General features: G+C 50.6%; 7 protein-coding genes across 7 annotated transcripts; 4 read left to right on the top strand and 3 right to left on the bottom strand.

Moving 5' to 3' along the window:
- Positions 1-442: 442 nt before the first annotated feature.
- On the bottom strand, positions 443-2602 carry N7511_006657 (uncharacterized protein; the record flags this gene model as incomplete). The annotated part of the gene is made up of 1 exon (XM_057129034.1): positions 443-2602. The coding sequence occupies one exon, from the start codon at positions 2600-2602 to the stop codon at positions 443-445; it is 2160 nt and encodes a 719-aa protein (XP_056983590.1).
- Positions 2603-3358: 756 nt separating this feature from the next.
- N7511_006656 (putative acyl-CoA dehydrogenase) lies at positions 3359-5195 on the bottom strand (the record flags this gene model as incomplete). Its single annotated transcript, XM_057129033.1, has 4 exons — positions 3359-4594; positions 4661-4941; positions 5004-5015; positions 5081-5195. 4 exons carry the CDS (start codon positions 5193-5195, stop codon positions 3359-3361), a joined length of 1644 nt encoding a protein of 547 aa, XP_056983589.1.
- Positions 5196-6036: 841 nt separating this feature from the next.
- N7511_006655 (proteasome regulatory particle base subunit RPN2) lies at positions 6037-9702 on the bottom strand (the record flags this gene model as incomplete). The annotated part of the gene is made up of 5 exons (XM_057129032.1): positions 6037-6357; positions 6409-8646; positions 8705-9225; positions 9287-9456; positions 9563-9702. The coding sequence occupies 5 exons, from the start codon at positions 9700-9702 to the stop codon at positions 6037-6039; spliced, it is 3390 nt and encodes a 1129-aa protein (XP_056983588.1).
- A 510-nt stretch (positions 9703-10212) lies between these two features.
- Positions 10213-11592, top strand: N7511_006654 (uncharacterized protein; the record flags this gene model as incomplete). The annotated part of the gene is made up of 1 exon (XM_057129031.1): positions 10213-11592. The coding sequence occupies one exon, from the start codon at positions 10213-10215 to the stop codon at positions 11590-11592; it is 1380 nt and encodes a 459-aa protein (XP_056983587.1).
- Positions 11593-11917: 325 nt separating this feature from the next.
- Positions 11918-12990, top strand: N7511_006653 (uncharacterized protein; the record flags this gene model as incomplete). The annotated part of the gene is made up of 2 exons (XM_057129030.1): positions 11918-12165; positions 12225-12990. The coding sequence occupies 2 exons, from the start codon at positions 11918-11920 to the stop codon at positions 12988-12990; spliced, it is 1014 nt and encodes a 337-aa protein (XP_056983586.1).
- A 609-nt stretch (positions 12991-13599) lies between these two features.
- On the top strand, positions 13600-16143 carry N7511_006652 (putative Patatin family phospholipase; the record flags this gene model as incomplete). The annotated part of the gene is made up of 3 exons (XM_057129029.1): positions 13600-13914; positions 14002-14846; positions 14898-16143. The coding sequence occupies 3 exons, from the start codon at positions 13600-13602 to the stop codon at positions 16141-16143; spliced, it is 2406 nt and encodes an 801-aa protein (XP_056983585.1).
- A 2356-nt stretch (positions 16144-18499) lies between these two features.
- N7511_006651 (uncharacterized protein) lies at positions 18500-19151 on the top strand (the record flags this gene model as incomplete). The annotated part of the gene is made up of 2 exons (XM_057129028.1): positions 18500-18723; positions 18761-19151. The coding sequence occupies 2 exons, from the start codon at positions 18500-18502 to the stop codon at positions 19149-19151; spliced, it is 615 nt and encodes a 204-aa protein (XP_056983584.1).
- Positions 19152-19851: the final 700 nt, after the last annotated feature.

The following is a 19851-nucleotide window of genomic DNA, read 5'->3' as shown; positions in this document are numbered from 1 at the left end:
ACACTTTCGTGTTCTCAATACCAATAACTACAGATGTTTAACTACTCATATATATCCATCTCTTCTCTATGCAGCATAAGAGCTTTGAGCACAGGACCCAGGTAATCATGTCTATACATAACCTGGACGACCAACAAAACAACATATTTCCCTTCTGGAGCACCGGTTGAGAAGTAGAAGTCCTGCGCATTTGGAATGCCATTCGAATCTCCATAAAAAATTCTATTGAAATTGCTACTGGCTGCTCAAAGCAATGTGTCACTTCTACGTAGTTTTGGAACAAAGAACGGTGCCCTATGTCAGACATACGAGAAGCAGATCTATATGAAAGCCACGACGATGCACCACAACTGAGCATCTTGAACATAAGTACCATGGCTAGATTCACCAAACAAGAAACTTAATACCTCTAACTTGACCACCAAGACACCAGACAATAGCTCTACCTGCTATCGAGCGGCTCCTGGTCATGGCCTGCATTCCACGGTTGAGTACCTAACGAAAAGTCATTCTGATAAGCGCTGTTGAACTCATTTTCAAGCAATCGATCTCTAATCCAAGCATCCTCTTGCAGCTCGCCAAACTGAAGCAGCCAGTGGATCTCAGCTGACTTTCGAAAAGTATACCAAAACGGCCTCATTCGCCGATTGAGCACGCGAAACTTCCCCCTGGTGGCCTCTCTCAACAAGCTGATCTTGGCATTTCGTTCCGGTCCACGCGGGAGCTCCGTGAACCAATGCATATGGGCATTATTATACGCAATAATTATATGCCAGTAGATTAGTTTGATCTGTTTAGCATCACGCCAGGCATCTTTGTTGAGACGAGACAGGACGATATCGAGAATCTGCACGCAGTTGGAGTACAGATTGGAAGCAGCATAGTTTGCTGCCCCTGAGTGTGGGATCATGCCGTGGGGTTCTTGATCACAGAACCATTTGATTGTTGCTGGCTGGTTTCCTTGGACGGCGGCAATGAGAGGTTTTATGCCCACCCGGGGTTGCTGGTCATCGTCCTCGTCGGACTTCTCGTTCAGATTGAAATTGTCTCTTGTTGTTGGTGCCACGTCGGAGTGTTCATTCAACCATCTCAGAATATCGGCACCATTGGGATTCTCAATGGCCCGGTGCCAGATCGTTCGAGATGTAGGTGGCCGTCGGTTATTGGAGTATTCATCATCTGAGCTGTCATCGGGATGATCTGAGCGATTTGGACTGCTCGTTCTTGTTGTTCGAGAACTGAAACTCACATGAGAATCATCGTGATCTATGGCCTCGCTTTCGCTCTGCTCGTCGTTTTCATCATCACCAACCTGAGTTATAATCAGCCCCCCTGGAGGTCTAGCTGCAGGCGCGGTGTTCTTAAGAAGAGGACCACGATCACCAAACCGAGGAGGAATGTCGGGGTCATGCACATAAGCTCTAGCGAAATCGCCCCTACTAGGCCGACGGCTGAAAAACGAATGTTCAATAGGATCGCCATAAGCAGCATCCCTGTTGAACGAGTGACCAAACGGTGAATTGCCCTGTATCTCATCGCCATCCGGGGGAAGATGGTAGGGAAGCGTATTCCTCGGAAGCCAGGCAATGTTGAATTTCTCATATCGCCACAGCCATTCAGCCATGTATCGACTAGCGAAGCTACACAGCTGAAGCTTGAGGCCATCATCGTTCCAAAGAAGTAGAGGAAAGCCTTTCTCGCTCAGCTTTCGGGTCATCGCCATGAACAATTGTGGATCTCGAGTACGCGCCACATGGTGTGGGATGGACAGGCCATCGATGCTTGTCGGGAAATGTCTGGGGTCGACCCCTGCGTTCAAGATTTCGTCAAGTAAAAACAGTATCAGGCCTTCTTCGCTTTCTGTTAATTCAGCGCCTATTTCTGCTTCAATTGCGGCATGGAGAGCAGATCTTCCGTATATATCATATCCGATGGTATTGCATAAACCAAGCCGGCCTGCCATTGAGATACAATAAGTGCAATGGCTCCTCATTATAGAGTCATAGAAAAGGGTCTTTTGAGATGTGCACACCAAGTCACTAGCTTTGCGGTGGAAAGTGATCATGTTGATATCCTTGTAAGCTGTCTGGAAATCTGGATAGACTAGAGACGGCCGAAAGTGTCCCTTGAGATATTGTGCACCTAGATCATTTTGGAGCCATTCCCACGCCATCACCGACAGCCTTGGTACCTCGTCGATGAATACATGCAGCGCATGAAGGTCCGTTGTGCTTGGCTTGTCAGGTATGAAGTTGAGTAGCATGGGGAGGAGAAGCCTAAACATGTCCTCAGGCATAGTGGTGAGATCCAATTCTTTGACAGTGAGCGCAATGGCTCTTCTGTCTGGCCGAGTTCGTTCGAGGATTCCAACCCACTGAGTACCAATGCCACGCGCACCCTTGAATTCAGGATACAGAACATGGCCATAGCCGGGTTCATGGTGATGGCGGATTCGATCGGCAATCATCATGACCATCACGAGCGCGCTAGGTGGGAAAGCAGTGATGGTTCCATCTTCATGGATTCTCTGCAGAAGAGGATGGTATGGGTCGATGGCTATGGGGGTAAATGACATTGGGCCAACCGGCGTCGGGCCTTCCATGATGGATAGATACTTGCTTCAGATTCAACGCGGGATCATATGGTTATATAATTTCATCTGAAGTAAGGCGAAGGGCTCCCCATCTCATCTTTGTTTCATCTAAATACAAATTCGCATCAAAGGGGGTTGGAAAGGCTGACAACAAAGAAAGTGAAAGAAAGGGCAGAAAAGACCAGGGATTTCCCTCGTTCCTGGTCCAAAGTCAACATTGAAAGTGTCGAGTATAATCGACGGAGTAGCATACAATTGACATGCCCGCTATTCTAGTAAGTTGTAGGAAAAGGTCGGATTCTTGCCGACGTGTCATGGTCAGTGCCTTCTATCGAAGAACGACGAGTGAAGCAAACCTCGGCAGTGAAGTATACAGATTACAGACAAAGAGATCAGCAAGCACTCGAATTGTCAGGTGGGCATTTCTGGATCTCGCCAGATATCCCCACTGTTTCTGTGTTCCAATGTGTTAGTCGAAGACTTGTATTTGCAGAGGACAGATTGTTTATGGAAGAAAAATGGTATATCTCAAAATCCGAAATACTATGAAACAAAGATTGTAGAAGTGCCGGTGATCTCACCAAAACACCACGAAAAATATACAAAAGAAGTCAATGTATGATACAAGACAAATCACAGCAAATCAACCTGTAACAAACTCGTCACAGACGAAAGGATATCTAGCCAAAGATCAAAGCAACAGTAAATCAAGAATGTGGGCAAATATCTATCGCCAATCCAAAGATCAACACCGAAAAAAATGCTTTATAGCTTCATGCCAAACATGCCATGAACACGCAAGCTCTGGCGCATACTCAGGTCAAGCATGATCTCCTCACTACCACCGGGAATGGCATAAGCACGAACATCACGGTAGAGTCTCTCGACCTTACCACCTTGTCCACCACGGCTGTAGCTCAACCCACCGAAGATCTGACTGGCCTCACGAGCGCAGAACTCGAAGCAGGTTGTAGACTGGGCCTTCAGACCGGCGATGGCACCGCCCAGCTTGAGCATGGCTTCTGTCTCTTCCATGCACTGGCACTGGAAGATCATGTTCTCAAGCCAGTTGTATGTGGCCTCGATCTGGCGAGCCATGTGGGCGAGCTTCATACGAATGACTGGATGTTCAATGAGGGGCTTGTTGAAGGTTCTGCGCTTGTGGGCATACTTCATGGATTCCTCATAGCAGACGCGCGAGAAGCGCAGGCACTGGATGACAATTCCGATACGCTCGTGGTTAAAGTTTGTCATGATCACCTTGAAGCCTTGGTTCTCCTTGCCGATCAGGTTCTCGACTGGGACCTTGACATCTTCAAAGGTAACGTAGGTTGTGCCGCTGGACCAGACACCTTGGCAGTCCATACGGCGAGTGCTGACACCGCCGGCTTCGCGCTCGATGAGGAGGACACTGAGACCGTTCATGCCGGGCTTCCCGGTGCGCACAGCGGTGGTGAAGTAGTCGGACCAGATACCGTTTGTGATCCACTTCTTCTCGCCGTTGACAATGTAGTGCTTGCCATCTTCGCTCAGCTTAGCCTCGCAGCCCAAGTTGGCAACATCACTGCCCGCATCGGGCTCGGTGATGGCAAGACAGATACGCTTGTCACCGGCCAAGATGCCCGGCAGAATTCGGTCAACCAGCGACTTCTTACCGAACTTGACCAAGGGTGGGCATCCAATGCCAAAACCTCCGATCAAGTTCCAAACCAGACCGCCACTGCCTGCACGTGACAGTTCATCGGTCAACAGCATCTCGTGGAACAAATCCCAGCGATCTGGTGACACCGACTGCACGCGATGCGGGGTGTGGTTCACGGGGTAGTCGACACCCAACAAACCGGCCAAGTATCCGCGTTCACCCATCTGCTTGTAGATATGAGGCGAGACCTCCTTGCCCTCATCCCATTCGGTCACATATGGCTCAATCTCGGACTCAACCCACTGGCGGACTTCGTCTCGGAGAGCGGCGTGGGAATCATTGAAGTAAGGGGAGGCATACTAAAGGCGAAATTATTACAAATTAGTCGCTGTGCATCCAAATTTGAGCGAGGTGGCAAAACTCACACCCTGATACCATGAAGGGTCGGCGAAAGGAATCAAGTCTCCATAAGGATCTTGCGGCGCACCAGTAGCAGGCGGCGTCACAGAAGAAGAGGCTTCGGGCTGAGGCTTAGGTTCAGAAGCAGCCTTCTTAGGAGCAGGCGCCGGCGCCGGCGCCGACTCAACAACCTTCTTGGTATCCAATGAACCAATCTGCAGCTGGCCCTTGTACTTCTTTAAAATGCCCTCGTTGTGATATTTCCAAAATTGCTTCGAAGCGTCCTTGCCGGCAACCCGCTGAAGAACTAAACATGCATAGTCAATATCTTGCTCTTGAAGGTGGCGATTGGCCACAGATACAACATACTCTTCTTTCCGCCTGTTCAAAATAGGAAAGTTAGCTTGGAGTCTCTGATGCAAGACAGCGCATGACTTTGGACATACCAGGGTGTTCGTCTTGGAACTTAGAGACATCGTAGACGTCCTCGTCGATCACGATCCACAGGTTGTCGCCTTTGCCATGCGACGCGACGTCGTCTTTGCTGAATGTCTTCGCCATGGTGGGGCTAAGAGGTAGGAATGGGCGAGGAGACAAAGATAGAATTTAGTAAAGGGTGTCAGGTGGGGAGAGAAGAAGAAAAATCAAGTCCGGGGAAGCTAGAGGAAAGATATATGGAGTCCGGGGTCACATAAATATTTTCCGGTTAGTTCGGGAGATATTCCAAACCAGGAGAAGTGTCGTTCAAAGGGGGCTGTCGTTCAAAGGGGGCCTCGGAGTATGACACTCAGTTCACATGCTCCAGATAATGCAAATCGTGAGAATGCCTATCATCTGCTGATCGTTTCGGTCATCCCCGTTCTTGAACTGTTTATTGGCTCAAAGTGCGTCATAGTCAGAATGCCGAGGCAGAGACACGTGCAGGGCGGTGAGAGGCAGAGCATGTGATCGATGAGTATAGCATCACAATTGCTCTAGTTGTCGAGTGTAGACAATGAAACAATTGAGGTCTTCCAAGCGAGCGCTGTATGCCGTAGATCATTCGGGTTTATTCCACGAAAAATCGATTGTATAGAACAACAATCCACACACGAGTTCAACTTTGAATCGTAGCAGACTCCCATGTTTTGCATGTGCAAGTATCTACCCTGGAGTCCAATTTCAAACACGCCCACGAGACGCCCGCTATGACGATTTCAAATCAAGGCATACATACTACTTCAGGGATTCTAGGTGCAGACCAACGCTACGTAGAGAATACAGTGCAGGGTAAAAGTGAATAAAACAAAGGAAGTCTCATATGAATCGGTTGAGAGTAACAGCTCCCAATAGATCAGGTCCAGGTAGACAACCTGATTAGTCTAGTAATACATCCAGCACCATGATTCAACGACGCGTCCCCTTACTCTTCCTCGCCGTCTGACTCATACGAGAATTCGTCGGGGCAGGGCGCGTCCTCCACACCTTCTTCATCTTCATCCACCGCCGTTAGGACACCAGCAGCAGTGGCGGCTCCACCAGAGGTAGCCGCGGACAGGGCAGCCCGAGCATCAGCTCGTTGAGGAGTTTGCAGGGCGGCGGTGCCGATGGCGGCTTGCAGGCGATCCTGAAGGGTTTCGGTCTGAGGAGGTGGTGGGCGAGCTTCTTTGCTGGCCTTAAGCTCAACAACTTCGCGAGGCTCATCGGGCTGTTTGTCAAGGACAACAACAACACCGCCAGTGGGCTGCAAAATTCAGTTAGCAAAGATTCTGACAGTAGAGTGAATTGAACATACCCTCTTGACCGGCTCGTATCGTGGGTCGGGGAAAGTGAGGTACTTAAGCTGAGCCGGCAGTACCCTTGACAGGTTGTCCAACTCGTATCCAACCTTCTCCCGTTCCGCCTTCTTCTTCTGGCCCTCGGAGGCAGCCTTCTCGGTCTCGGTTCCCTCTTCGCCTTCAGCCTTAGAATCTTCAGTTTCCATGGCATCCGGTAGCTGATCAGAGACCTTTGGTGTGGTAGGGGTCTGATCAATGTCCATGCTCTCACGGCGAGCTTGCTTCTCCCGACGCTGAGCTCGGCGTTTGGCTTGAGCAGTGGTAGATAGAACAGCAGTCTTCACCTTCTCGGGAGCTTCCTCAGTCTTCACCTGCTGCTCAGGGGGATAGTCGAAGAGACTGGGACGCGTGTTGCTGTGGAACTTGAAGTGAGGGACCTCGAGCTTCTGGTCAACACCAATGACGGATGTGGGGGTGAAGCTGAGGGACAGGAAGTGTGTGAGAGGGAACCAGTACCAATACTGGACGAAGACGGCGACACCAACGATACCAGGCATGTTGAGGTTACCAGTCTGGGTCTGCAGGCTGATGGTGCAGTTACGACCACCGGCATCAATGATACCGAGAGCAATGGCGCAACCAAACTTGGCCATGGCATCTTCATGGCGATCACCAAGCATCTTCATCATAGTCTTGCGAAGACTGGTTACACGGGGGTTCATAGCCTCATTTTGCTGAACGAGAACCATGGCGAGAGAGATCAGGGCACCTTGACGAACGAAGTCGGTTGAGTCCTTGAGCATGGGTTCCAAGAGATCAATGGCCTCATCAAGGCCTGTTCCGGCGCAAGAGATACCAAGGGCCATAGCGGCACCGTAACGGACGTGAGGGTTGTACGACTCAGAAAGTAGCTCGACCATGCGAGGAACGCTCTGGTGCTTGCGGAACAAAATGAAGCCCAAGCTGAGAACGGCAACACGACGGACATCATCGTTGACATCACTGACCGCAACATGGAGAAGCTTGCGGACTGCTTTGTTGCTTCCACTGCCACAGTAAGCAAGGGCGATGGTCATGATACCACCATAGCGGAGAGTAGGGTCAGGGTCGCCGAGCAGACCATTGATCAGCTCATCGGCACCTTCCTGGCGACCGTACATGATCAAGGCCATACCCATGGCGAGACCACGAACGATCTTCTCGTGCTGAGTTTCGTGGGCGTATTGAATCATGTCCTCAAGTGCCTTCATGTTACCAGTGCCAAGCATGATAAGACCCATAGAAAGACCGACAGCCTCTCCGTTGAGAGCGGAATCAGTGTAGAGAACAGTTCGCAGGTCTTCGAAGATGCCTTCATCGCCTGTGGCCATGCCGGCAACACCTAGACCAAGAGCACCACCGTGTTGAACAACTTCTTCGGTCGCCTTCTTGAAATGATCACGGATGATGTCAACGGCCATGCCACCGTGGTTGGCGTAGATGAGACCGAAGGCATACAGCGAACCACCCTGGCTGTACACAGATCCAGAGCCTCCAACACCGGCAATGTGCTCACGGGGCAGATAAGGCTGCAAGAGCTTCTGGCCTTGACTAAGGTTGCCGCGGTGGATACAGCCCAATGCAGCAGTAGCAGTGAACTTGGACCAGTTGACTGCCTTGCCGAGCCATTCCAGGTTATCACGGAAGAACTTGTCATGGGTGGTTCCTGCGTGCATGAAGGCATTTGATAGTGTCACTGCAGTGTGGAAGATAGAGTTGCGAGCCTCGAGGCTGTCGCGGATCTTGTTCAGAATCGCGATATCCGCCTTGTTGTTTCGGTATAAGAACTCCAGGTTAAGCTGGATTGTCTTGATACCGTCGAGAATCTGGAGGATGTTCTTAAATGCTGTGATTGCATCATCTGGCAGGTCGTTATCACCCGAAGGCCGAGAAGAGCTTCCCTGGTCTACAAGTAATGCGTCAGACTCCTTGGGCTCACCATTCTCATCCAGGTTCTCCTTGTCTGTCTCGGTTTCCGGTACGAGCTCAGCAATTTCTTGCCGAACCTTCTGAAGAAACTCTTGTGTGCTGTTATCGTAAAGGTCGAATGAGATTTGGTAAGCTACCGCAAGGGAACGGGAGTCACCCTTCTCAACCAGCTGGCGAAGAATGACGGAAGCCATAGAGTGTTCATTAAGGAAGACAACGCATTTGGCGATCGAGAAGTAGTCAGGCGCGGGAATCTCGTTCAGAAGTTCCAGAATGAGTTTGAGAATCTAGGAGGGACCAGATTTAGTTGACTTGCGTCAGAAACGGGGCCTTGGAATGACAAACCTCGCTGCGGAAGGCCCGCTCTTGGACAATACCCATGCAAATATCTAGAACATACTCCATCAACTCCTCGCTGCTGCGAGAGTCGCCCTGCTGCTGCTTCTCATCGGAGCTGGCGCGAAGGATAGCCATGCGGAGAACATCCAGGCTCTTGGCCTCGATAGCAATTCCAATAACTTGACGGTATCGCTTCTGGCGGAAGCATTCTTCGAACAAACGCTCAATAACATTCTGAAGTTGACTCTGAACACCACGCTTCAGTACGAGGGGGGTCTCCTCGTGCTGAACACTTGTGTCGTCGCCACCAGGGTGGGCGGCGTCCACACCAGGAACTTCGGCGCGAGAGAGCAATGACTTTGATGGCAAAGCGGACTTCGAGAACGGTGTGATGGGAGATGTGAGGCTTGCAGATGTGCTGGTGGCGCCCTCGCCTGATGATGGGAACGCGGTATTCAGGTTGCCGGATTGATCGGCGGTAGGCCGTTGGGCAGCGGATAGAGAGATGAAAGTGTCGACGCATTTCGCTATATTGGACCAAGTATTAAACACCGAGATTGAATATTAAGATGATTGTTCCCAACTTACCGATGATGGTCTCCTCATATTCGCCTCCATTCTCCAACTTGAACAGCTTTCCGGCGCCCAGAGCGAGAACCATGCTTTCATTATATTCCTGCAGGTGATAGTACACCTTCGAGGCAACTAGTGCAGCGAGACCGCGCTCTGGGAAAGATTCGTCTTCATAGAGAGCCTCACTGTATGAGAGTTAGCAGGGGTCCAGTCATCGGTCGGGCTCGGCCAGAATGGCGCAACAGCGAAGACTGATCAATCTGGCACGACTGTGCTGTAGAGAGAACTCACATATCAGGAACGGCGTTCACAACTTCTGTCCACAATAGATCGATCTGAGAATCTAATGACTTCAATGCAAAGACCTTAAGCTCTGGGTCAGGCTCTGAGAGGAATCCGACCAAACCGGCGGCCGATACGAGTCCGACCATCTTGATCAGGATAGACGGCTCGCGTCGAGATTCGCGGGATGAGTTTCGAGGATAGATTGGTTTGTTGTTGCTGTGGTGAAGCAACGTGGATCGGGAGGGAGCTTGGGGAACAGTGATTCAGCCCCAGGGTCGAATAAGGTACAAAGGGGTTTTCAGGTGCCCCAATAAATGAGAATTTGACGACGAATACAAAATATGATTGAATGAAAGAGACGAAATGGATGAAGGGCACGTACAAATGGAAGCTGGAAGCAGACAACAGAAGCTTGCAGGCGCGAGACTGACGTTGACGGGAGAGCTGACTGCTGACTGTGCGCATCACGTGTCCACTTGCTGCAAGGCCGCGGACGGACTTGGGATCACCAGGCGAGCTGCTTCTTTTCTTAGTCTGCTGATATTATTTACAGCTGGCTGATCCATGCCGAAGACCTATTAAATAGTCGTCTTTCCCAGGGCCACGTAGCTCCAACTCCAGTTTGAAGCTCGGCCTGCCACACTTACCCGTCCACCATGTCAACACTCCTCCAACAATCCTTTCGTGATAAAAGACTACCGCCAGTCCCGGCAGCTGCTTCAACGTACCATCATGACCCATTTTTATATGTTGAACGCCAGACGAAACACATACAGTGCAATCTTCAGGTTCTCATTGATGCGCAAAGCGACGGACTTCTGTCTGGGCTCGCAGGACCTCGGTCAGATGAAGCCTCCAGCAGAAGCCTCAGTCCGAACACTTCCAAAGCCGGTCGATCGCAATCTCCTTCTGCGATTCCCTCCAGACAACCTGCGCCCAAGAAAATTGGACTTCAGGCTGCTCGAAATGGTATCTTTCAATCGATCTATGACCTACTGAAGCTGCGAGAGGAAGAACGAGGGATTATTACAAGTCAAACAGACGATAGAGAAAGTGCGCTGCATGAGATACAAAGCTTTCTTTCAAAAAGAGCAGGTCTCGAAGAAGCCATTGCCTCTATACATGGCGATCAGGAGAGCCAACATTCAAAGCAACTAGAAGAAGAGGCTCGGATCCTCGCGACTGACATTCATGAACTGGAGACCAGACTATATGAGATGAAAGCTAAACATCGTCATCTTGTCAGTGAAATTTCATATATCAACAATTCGGTCGACGCCAAACTATCTTCTTATACTGAATCTCTCTCTATACTCGACTGCGATATCCGAAAGTACCTCCGAGACCCTCCTATTCAACCCTTGTCGCAACGTCCAAGCGAATCGACCTTCCACTCCTTGAATCCTAAGCGCCGCACACTTGACATGGCACGGGAACATTGGAACACCGAGCAAGCTGGTTTGCGCAGTAGACAACAGAAAGTGGATGGAGAGATCCAGGCATTGGAAGAAGGAGGCGGCGTGTGGAAGCAAACAGTGGCCGACGTCACTGGCTTTGAGAAGCGCCTCAGGGCCAGCATGCGACACTATGTTGAGATGACCACACCAACGACCGAGTCCGAAGGATCTGCATCGCCAGATCACAAAGACGAAGTTGTCGCGAACATATTGGGTGATTTGGAAAAAACCACTCAACGCGTTGAATCACATTTGGAGCTCGCTGAAGACAAGAACTGGAAACTATTAGTTTGCTGCATTGCAACCGAACTAGAAGCTCTCCGAGAAGCAAGGGGTATGCTTCGTCCCGCTTTCGGTTTGCCGATGCATGAAGAGGAAGTATCGATTGTTTCTCCTGGTGATCTTTCCCCAGAGAACCAGGGCCAGGAGGAGGACCATCAGCCCCCCTATGAGGATGCACTAGCTCACGACGACCCGGAACCTCCAGCTGATCTGTTGAAGGATGCAGATCCTCATCATTCGGATACTGGGTCAAGATCAGAAGATGATGATGAACCAGATCCATCTTGGTTGAGCTGATGAGGTATATAATGACTTATGACATATTCATGCTGCGGTCTAAGTAAATTTTGAGATACCATATATTCCAACATTCTGTATTGAAAGACATTGTTTAATTCTAGCTCTCATCCAGCCAAGTATGTTTCACGGGTAAATCAGTGTCAGTCTCATTATATATCTTGGTGTTGTTCCAGTATCAAAGTCGTGCGCATGTTGCGTCCAAACCGCGAACTCCTCGGGACGGACCCGAGACCTCCTCGAAGACTTCAACTTCAACTTATTCCTTCCAACAACCAGCTTCGAGTTTTGAAGCCACGAAGGCTATCGTGAGATCCATACAACAATGGATCTTCCATTGCCGACCTTTTCATTTACGATTCCCTCAGTTCATAATGGCAATCAGCTCGAATGTCGCCTATATCTCCCACCCGCGTTCCAAAATATACATTCAGCAGCAGCCTGGCCAACTCGCGGTGCCATCGTCGCACATCCATATGCACCCTTGGGAGGATGCTATGATGACCCTGTCGTGAGTTTTGTCGGCAGTGAGTTGTTACAGTCAGACTGCATTGTCGGAACCTTCAATTTCCGGTACTATCAGCTGCTTCTGGCGTTGCGTCACAAGCCCAAGTCGCTAACAAACTTAACAGCGGAGCTGGAAATTCTGAAGGACGAACAAGCTGGACTGCAAAGCCCGAGCTAGGAGATTACATCTCATTCTACACATTCATGTTGCAGTATCTTCATCACTTAAAGTCTGCATTATGCCAAAGTGATCAGGCAGACTCATCCAAACCCAACAAGACCGACGGAAGTGAAAGTCCAGATGTAAGCCTCATCCTGGGCGGCTACTCCTACGGGTCTTTGATCGCCTCTCATGTCCCATCACCGGAAGTTATACTGGACCTTTTCCGACCCGGGCCGACATTAACAGCCCCAGCCTCCAAGCACAAGCCAACGCCAAAATCCGAGATAGGCAAAGCATCAATACGGATAGCGACATCCACCCTAGAGAAACTTCAAATGACTCACAGTCATGGTATAGCTGACACCAAGCCCGCATTGACAACCTCCATCTCCTACCTGCTCGTGTCTCCGCTTCTACCCCCAGTTAGCCACCTCCTAACCTCCTTCTCGACCTTATCGCTGAACGTGAAGACGGATACAGGTAGTGATATCCGGATCCCCTGCTGTCCAGCAGACCAGCAGAGTACCAACCACACTTTAGCGCTCTTCGGCGACCAGGATACATTCATTTCTGCTGAGAAACTGGAGAGGTGGTCAGACGAGATGGCGCACATGCCGCGCAGTCAGTTCCAATTTCGGAAAATCGATGGCGCGGGCCACTTTTGGCGCGAAGATGGGGTTGAAAAGCGGGCAAGACATGCCTTGAAGGTGTGGCTTGGTCAGATATGATACCTTTGGGGAAATTTATTAAAACCAAATCGGGTTGACCTATTGCATACGGAGTCCCTGGACATATGAAGATCGAAGTGCACATGCTGCATGCATGTGAACAAGCCCCTCCGGGGAGGGCCCCAGGGGTCCTGATAAGCTCGCGATCTAGGATGCATGTAGTTAGGGATACATAAGTAGTTTGAATTTTATCAGATGGAAACAGAGAACATGAGGTCAAATTGGCTGTGATGTAAGAGACGAATAAGAAATTGCCAGCATTGCCAACATTGCCAACATTGCCTTTGCAAGCAAGGAATCAAGGATCTTCGCGGGGAGGCAAATACTTCCCCACCGGGGTTTGGAGAGTGTCCAGATGATGTGTGAGATCATGGGGAAGAGTGCATAGCCCGCGATTACCGGTTCCCATAGTATGAACTAAATCGTAAATACCGTGAAAAGGTGTTGATTCCGCTGAACGGCTGAACAGTGAAGGCGGCCCAACTCCGGGGAAAATGGATCGGGCGGATCCTCGTGACGTTTTTCAGACCGCCCGGTTTACTTAACTCTTGACTGTATTGCAACTCTTCATGTTCTTACTGTTCCCTTGATATTTTGAGATTTTGATACATGTTGAGACCCCCGGATGGCTTGCTCCCGATGCACCCTGCTATGTCGGTGTTGGGCGACTCCACAATAGTCCAGTGCCATCATGGACGCAAGAACTCATACGACCACGCAGAACATGCTCTCACAAAACCCCACCCCCCGCGATCTCTGCGCAGAGCGGTATCGATACCGGCCGTATCAACGCTAGTCAAAGACTCGTGGAATTGGGCCGGCGACACCCTACACACCTATCGCGACGGCCTCACGAAGGAGCAACGGAAACACAAGGCCGAGATCGAGGATCGCAAACAGATCTTGTATCTGCACATGAGAAATGTAAGTCCATGCCGTGCACCTTGACGCTGGGACGATCGCACCTGCAGAGTCGAGTCACAGTCTGCTAACCAATCCTCGGGACTGCAGGCGGTGTCGTACGAGGAATGGCGCAGTCGCGCCAGCGAGCTCGACGAACTAGAAGACAACAATGCTTGGAAACAGACGCTGGAATCCTCCGAATACGAGCCTCTCCTTGTACAGGATCGCTTACGGCAGCTGGAAGAGGCGCGGATTAGTTGTGATGTGAGCCGGATGCTGTTTCTCGTGCGCACCGCGCTGAGTCGGGATCTCGCGCATATGAGCAATGCGTCACTTTATCGGCATTCACATATTGGCACCAAGGATCTGATTGACCGGTATATAACTACTGCCGTAGAGACGATTACTACGCTGGTTGATCTGTCGGTGCATAATCGCTGCGATGGACTGGAGTTGAAGTATATTCTGGACCAGCTGCTCGCAGCCCGGCAGGCCTTTGGACGAAGCGGGCTGCTCTTTTCCGGAGGCGCGACTTTTGGAATGGCTCACATTGGAGTTCTCAAAGCCCTCTACGAGGCCAAGATGATTCCTCGCATCATTTCAGGTGCATCTGCTGGTAGTATTGTGTGCGCTGTCTTCGGTACACGTACGGATGACGAATTGCCGGAGTTGTTGGATACCTATGTGCATGGAAACTTCGCTGTTTTCAACGAGCAGGGCCAGGAAGAAAATCTTTTGCAGAAGATGACTCGCTTTTTGAAGTTCGGGTCCTTCCTGGACATAACACATTTGGCCAATACTATCAGAAGCTGGCTTGGAGATCTGACTTTTCAGGAAGCATACAACCGCACACGCAGGATTTTGAATATCTGTGTCTCAAGTGCAGGTATGTACGAGCTGCCACGGTTGCTGAACTATATCTCCGCGCCGAATGTGTTGATCTGGTCTGCTGTGTAAGTGATATACTTCATATTTCTCTGTGCTTCCTGCTAATATTCATCAAGGGCCGTGTCATGCTCGGTGCCTTTCGTGTTCAGACCATTTACCTTGATGGCCAAAGATCCTTTGACAGGAGAAACAGGGCCGTGGAACGATTTCCATAAACAGTATATTGATGGGTCTGTCGACGGTGATCTGCCAATGACCCGATTGTCAGAGATGTTCAATGTCAACCACTTTATCGTCTCACAAGTCAACCCCCATGTGGTACCGTTCCTACCAAAGGAAGCAGGACCCCAGGCCGAGGCAGAAGCAGGACCATCCTTCATTCCTCGGTGGATGAATACCATGACACACCTTGCAAAAGATGAAGTTCTTCATCGAATGAATGTCCTCTCAGAACTCGGCGTCTTCCCAACATCGATGACCAAGTTCGCTTCCATTGTAAACCAGAAATATCACGGCGACATCAACATCTACCCGGAACTAAGTTCGTCTCACTTCCCCCGACTCTTGGAGAACCCGACGACCGAGTTCATGCTTGCGGCATGTCTCAGCGGCGAACGGGCGACATGGCCACGGCTGAGCAGGATTCGGAACCACTGCGCTATCGAACTTGCCTTAGATAGTGCCATTCAGACAATGCGGGCCCGGGTAGCCTTCAGCCCGAGCCAGATCAATTCACGAATGCCCAACTTGTCCCGTCACTCGATTGACTCAATTGAAAGCAACGGAAGAGGCGCACATCATCGACGGCGTGGTTCCCACAACCCTGAACTGCAAAAGAGACGTTCCGGTGGACAGTCACGGCAACCACCAGTCCGAGAATTGCGAAAAGCACGCAGTACTGTATCTCTCGAGAACCCACCTCTCCTATCAAACGATTCAATACTCGAGTCAATGCAACCGAGGACCCACCGCCGGACATCCTCAGCGTCTTACAACAACCGAGCAATCTTTGATATCGGATCTAGCAGCGACGATGACTACGAATTCTCACACTTGTACACAGTCCGACCTCGACTGACAGGTCACCGAGCGTCCTCGGATTCAATTCCCTTTAGTGGAGCGACCGCATACCACGGACCTCGCAGCCCAGTCCGATCACGGCGATCCTCATTCTCTTCCGGCCTTACCTACAATTCTTCAGTTCCCACGCATCGCGCCTCACCAAAGCAGGTTTATGCCTCTTCGGCTCGTGACTTTTCCACGACCGTCCCACCATCGTCCCGCCACCTCCTCAGCATGACTCCCACTTCAACGGTCCACCCGAGCTCTCCTGATATCTCCATGTGCAAAAAGCGGCACTAAAGAACTTTAACAGGCCGCGGCTGCATACTCAAGTCAGGTACCATCGATGCTTGATACCACAAACCGCTCAGCAATCCAATCTCCTGGATCGGCAGGTCAATTGGCACGGAAAGGAATTTTTCCACACATGCGGTACACCATTTCGCTACAGTATATCTCGGGTTTCTTTACTACATTTGCTCCATTCTTTATAGGTTTTTTTGGCGTTGAAACACGGCCTGGGCCCACCGCCCGCTACACGATTCCCCCTTTCTAGAGTACCTCTATAGCATTCTCCTTTGGTTTCAAATTTCGGCATACATATTGCATCAATGGATTCATGAGTCTTTGTTTTTCTTTCTTCGTCCCTCGTTATGTATGACAGACTTGTGGCGGTCTCAGATGTATGTATAGCGGGAAAGGAAGTGTTGTGCGTGTCTATTCAGGTGGCGAGAGCAGCGGCCATGGCCAGATGAAATCGACCTCTAGACTTCTAGTCAAGCCTGCGGCTAATCTTGTAGTACAACAGTCTATCCTTCGTACATTTCGAGTTTTAGGTTAAGGATACGAGCTTCCGCCCTTGGCGCTAGCCGGCCCTGAAGCTAAGCTCTTATCATCATAAGCCCCGGCCTCGAACGGCTTCAAGGCAAATGAATCCCAATGGCCTTGTGGGTTCAAACCTTGGAAGAAACGTGCTTGGCACCTGTATAACCAACTACAGTACAGTAGACAGGAGGTAGTGGGGTTCGGCAAATCAATATGAGGAAACAATCGGCATAGAGAGATTTAGTCAGCGGAGTTTTGAGTGAGAGGTCCCCGGGGGGCACCACGGTCAATGCATTGTACAGATGATATGTCGAGATGATGTCGAGATTTAGACTTGGATATGCAGGCTGGAACCAGTGCCAGTCTGTATTGAGATTGCAGGGAAGAGAGAAAAAGGAAGTTCAGGAGCCTGTCGATCCTTGATGTCACGAGACCCACACCCTGTTGGAGCTAAGATTGCTTGATCCAGTCAGACTTCCTCACTCCAGTCCCAACCCCCAATTCCTTCAGGGCTGACGACGACGATTGTGGGAACTGCACCCTTATTCCATGGGGCCCGTCACTATGCTTTTGACTCGAAACAAGGCTACCAGTCTATTCCATCGTTGATATCATTTTTCATGGAACCCCCGTGGATATCATATCCGTGCATGTCATTCTGCTACCGTTGAGCAAAGGACCAATTTTTAAGTCGTGATCGTTGGAATGGGCACGCATACTAGGACCCTCATTCAACCAGAAGACCCATCTCGCCGATCCTGTGGTAACCATTGGACCTCACTTATCAATCAGTGGCTCCGCCAATCTATTCCCCAATGCATAACGTTCGAGTCCACTCTATCCCGTGGATGCGCGGGAATCCTCTGACAAAGTCTGTATCAGCCTCGATGATACAGTATGTGCACTGTGGCAAATCCCTCCAACATGAAACAAAAGAACCGCCACACTGCGACAGGAATTGCTTCATGGGGCTGGAAATGATGAGATGCTGATGCGTCCCCCAGCCATGATGATATGTGCTGTGATAATTTTCTCTGGCACCACGAAAGGGGGTCTGATTGTCACAATACCGTTAATCCTGAAAGCAGGGTTCGTATGTCAGGAACTAAGCTTAACGGACTTGTTTCTCAAAGCATTCAACAGCCGGCCCCGTTCTCTTCTCATGGAGAACCATCTGCATTGGGCAGGTGCTACAAACGACTTCGAAGTCTTCAATTGTGATACGGTCAGACCACCACAGCAGATCACTGATATACACGGAACATGATCGTCGCACTATTTCCTGGTACCTGCCTTTAGCGCCTGCAACCTAACCGAGTTGTCGATACCTACCCCGTTGAAGGACCCAGGGACCACTTTTTTACCTCTTTCCCACGTTGGCTAGCCATCGGCTCTGTGTCACCTTAGGAAATACCTCAGCCACCGCAATTGCCGAGTACCTGATGGCGCCTGTGCTTGGCTCTCCCTGAGGACCCTCACTGTACTGTACAGTACTGTAGGTCCCTGAAGGCGAAGATCGTCAGTACCCACTTGTATCATTTGGAGCATGGTCCAGCCTGTATATCTGGCCAGCCTTCTGGGGCAACAGAATTGAAGCCATGGCCCGATCACGGAATCCACACCGGCGTGAGGACCCAATGCTCTCTGATCAGGCCTGACACAGTTGCCAATCTTATAAAGACTCCTCCATTCTCCAGACAAGACCGTGCCTTCTTCTTCGAACTATCAGTCTTGTCTTTGATATATCAATCCCATATATCAAATCCTTTTTGCAATCTATAAACCTCCATTCTTTACTTGTCTTTTAATTTACAAACACCAATCGTTCACAATGAAGTACACCGGTTTCGCCGCTATGGGCTTGATGGGCTGCGCCCTCGCCCTGCCCCAGGGTCCTCCAGCTCCTTTCCCCGGTGCCCCCAGTGACGCTCCCACTCCCACTGGCCCTCCCCCATCCGGCTTCCCGACCCCCTCGGGCCCCCCCCCCAGCGGATTTCCTACTCCCTCGGGCCCCTCCCCCAAGCGGAACTCCCACCCCGGCCTTCCAGAAGCGCGGTGGTTTCCCCGACATCCTAAGCGATATCTCCTCCAGCCTGCCTTTCACTCTCCCTGTCGAGAAGCGCCAGGAGCCAACCGGAACCCCAAGCGGCCCTCCTCCTCCTCCTACCGGAAGCCCCAGCGCCTCAGCCGGCCACGGCTTCGGCGGCTTCCACTTTGGCAAGCGCCAGTTCCAGCAGGGTCCCCCTCCTAGCGACTTCCCTACCCCAACTGGCCCTCCTCCCTCAGGCACTCCTTCAGGCACTCCCTCGGGAACTCCTCCTCCATTCTCTACCGATGCCCCCAGTGGCTTCGAGAAGCGCCAGTTTGGCGGCTTCCCCACCCCCTCGGGTACCCCCACCGGCTCTCCCTCAGGCACCCCCTCAGGCACCCCCCCTCCCCCTCCCCCCCTTCCAGAAGCGCCAGTTCCAAGGCCCTCCCCCTAGCGGTTCCCCTACTCCCTCTGGCCCTCCCCCCTACCGGCACCCCCACCGGCACCCCCACTGGCTTCCCCCTCCCCCCTCAGTAAATACTGAGCGGACGGGCCATGCCTCACCATCTACGTGTGCATAGAGCTCGCAGCATGTGCGTCTAGGAATTTTTGATGCCATCTGTGAACATCTCGTGTCACGTCTTTCTTTCACATGCAGTACATATGCTATGTGCGAGGAATTTTGATGGTGATAGTACCTTGGATTCTTTTTGACGTACATATTGGGATTGAGGAATGTGTGACTCAGTGCCTGGTACTGTATATTTTATTGTTTATATGGGCTACGGGTTACGGGTTATAGATATTTCTTTTCTTTTTTTTTTCGGACTTGGTTTGGGGTTTGGATTTGTTTTTGTTGCTAGAATTAAACTTTCTTCTTTCCAGACTGGAATACACTCGTTTATATTTTAACTTGAACGTCATTTTGATCTACCTAGTTCTCTATCATCGCTCTTTGGTTGATTGAACGCCGAGTAGTTTGAACGAGAAAATGATTTGACTGGTATCAACATTATATTCAAGGCATAACTTTATAGTTCCAGCCGAAAACTTTTCGTCGGTGTCAAATTCGAATCTGATGTATAATTGTCAAGGAAAGCGGTGATATAAAACAAGCTTGCTAGTTCAAAAGTGTGATATCGGGAAGATTAAAC

The sequence above is a fragment of the Penicillium nucicola genome (genome assembly GCF_028828085.1).
Source record: "Penicillium nucicola strain IBT 29836 chromosome Unknown utg000006l, whole genome shotgun sequence".
In the NCBI taxonomy this organism is placed as follows: domain Eukaryota; kingdom Fungi; phylum Ascomycota; class Eurotiomycetes; order Eurotiales; family Aspergillaceae; genus Penicillium; species Penicillium nucicola.
This window is presented reverse-complemented; position numbering and strand designations above follow the sequence as displayed.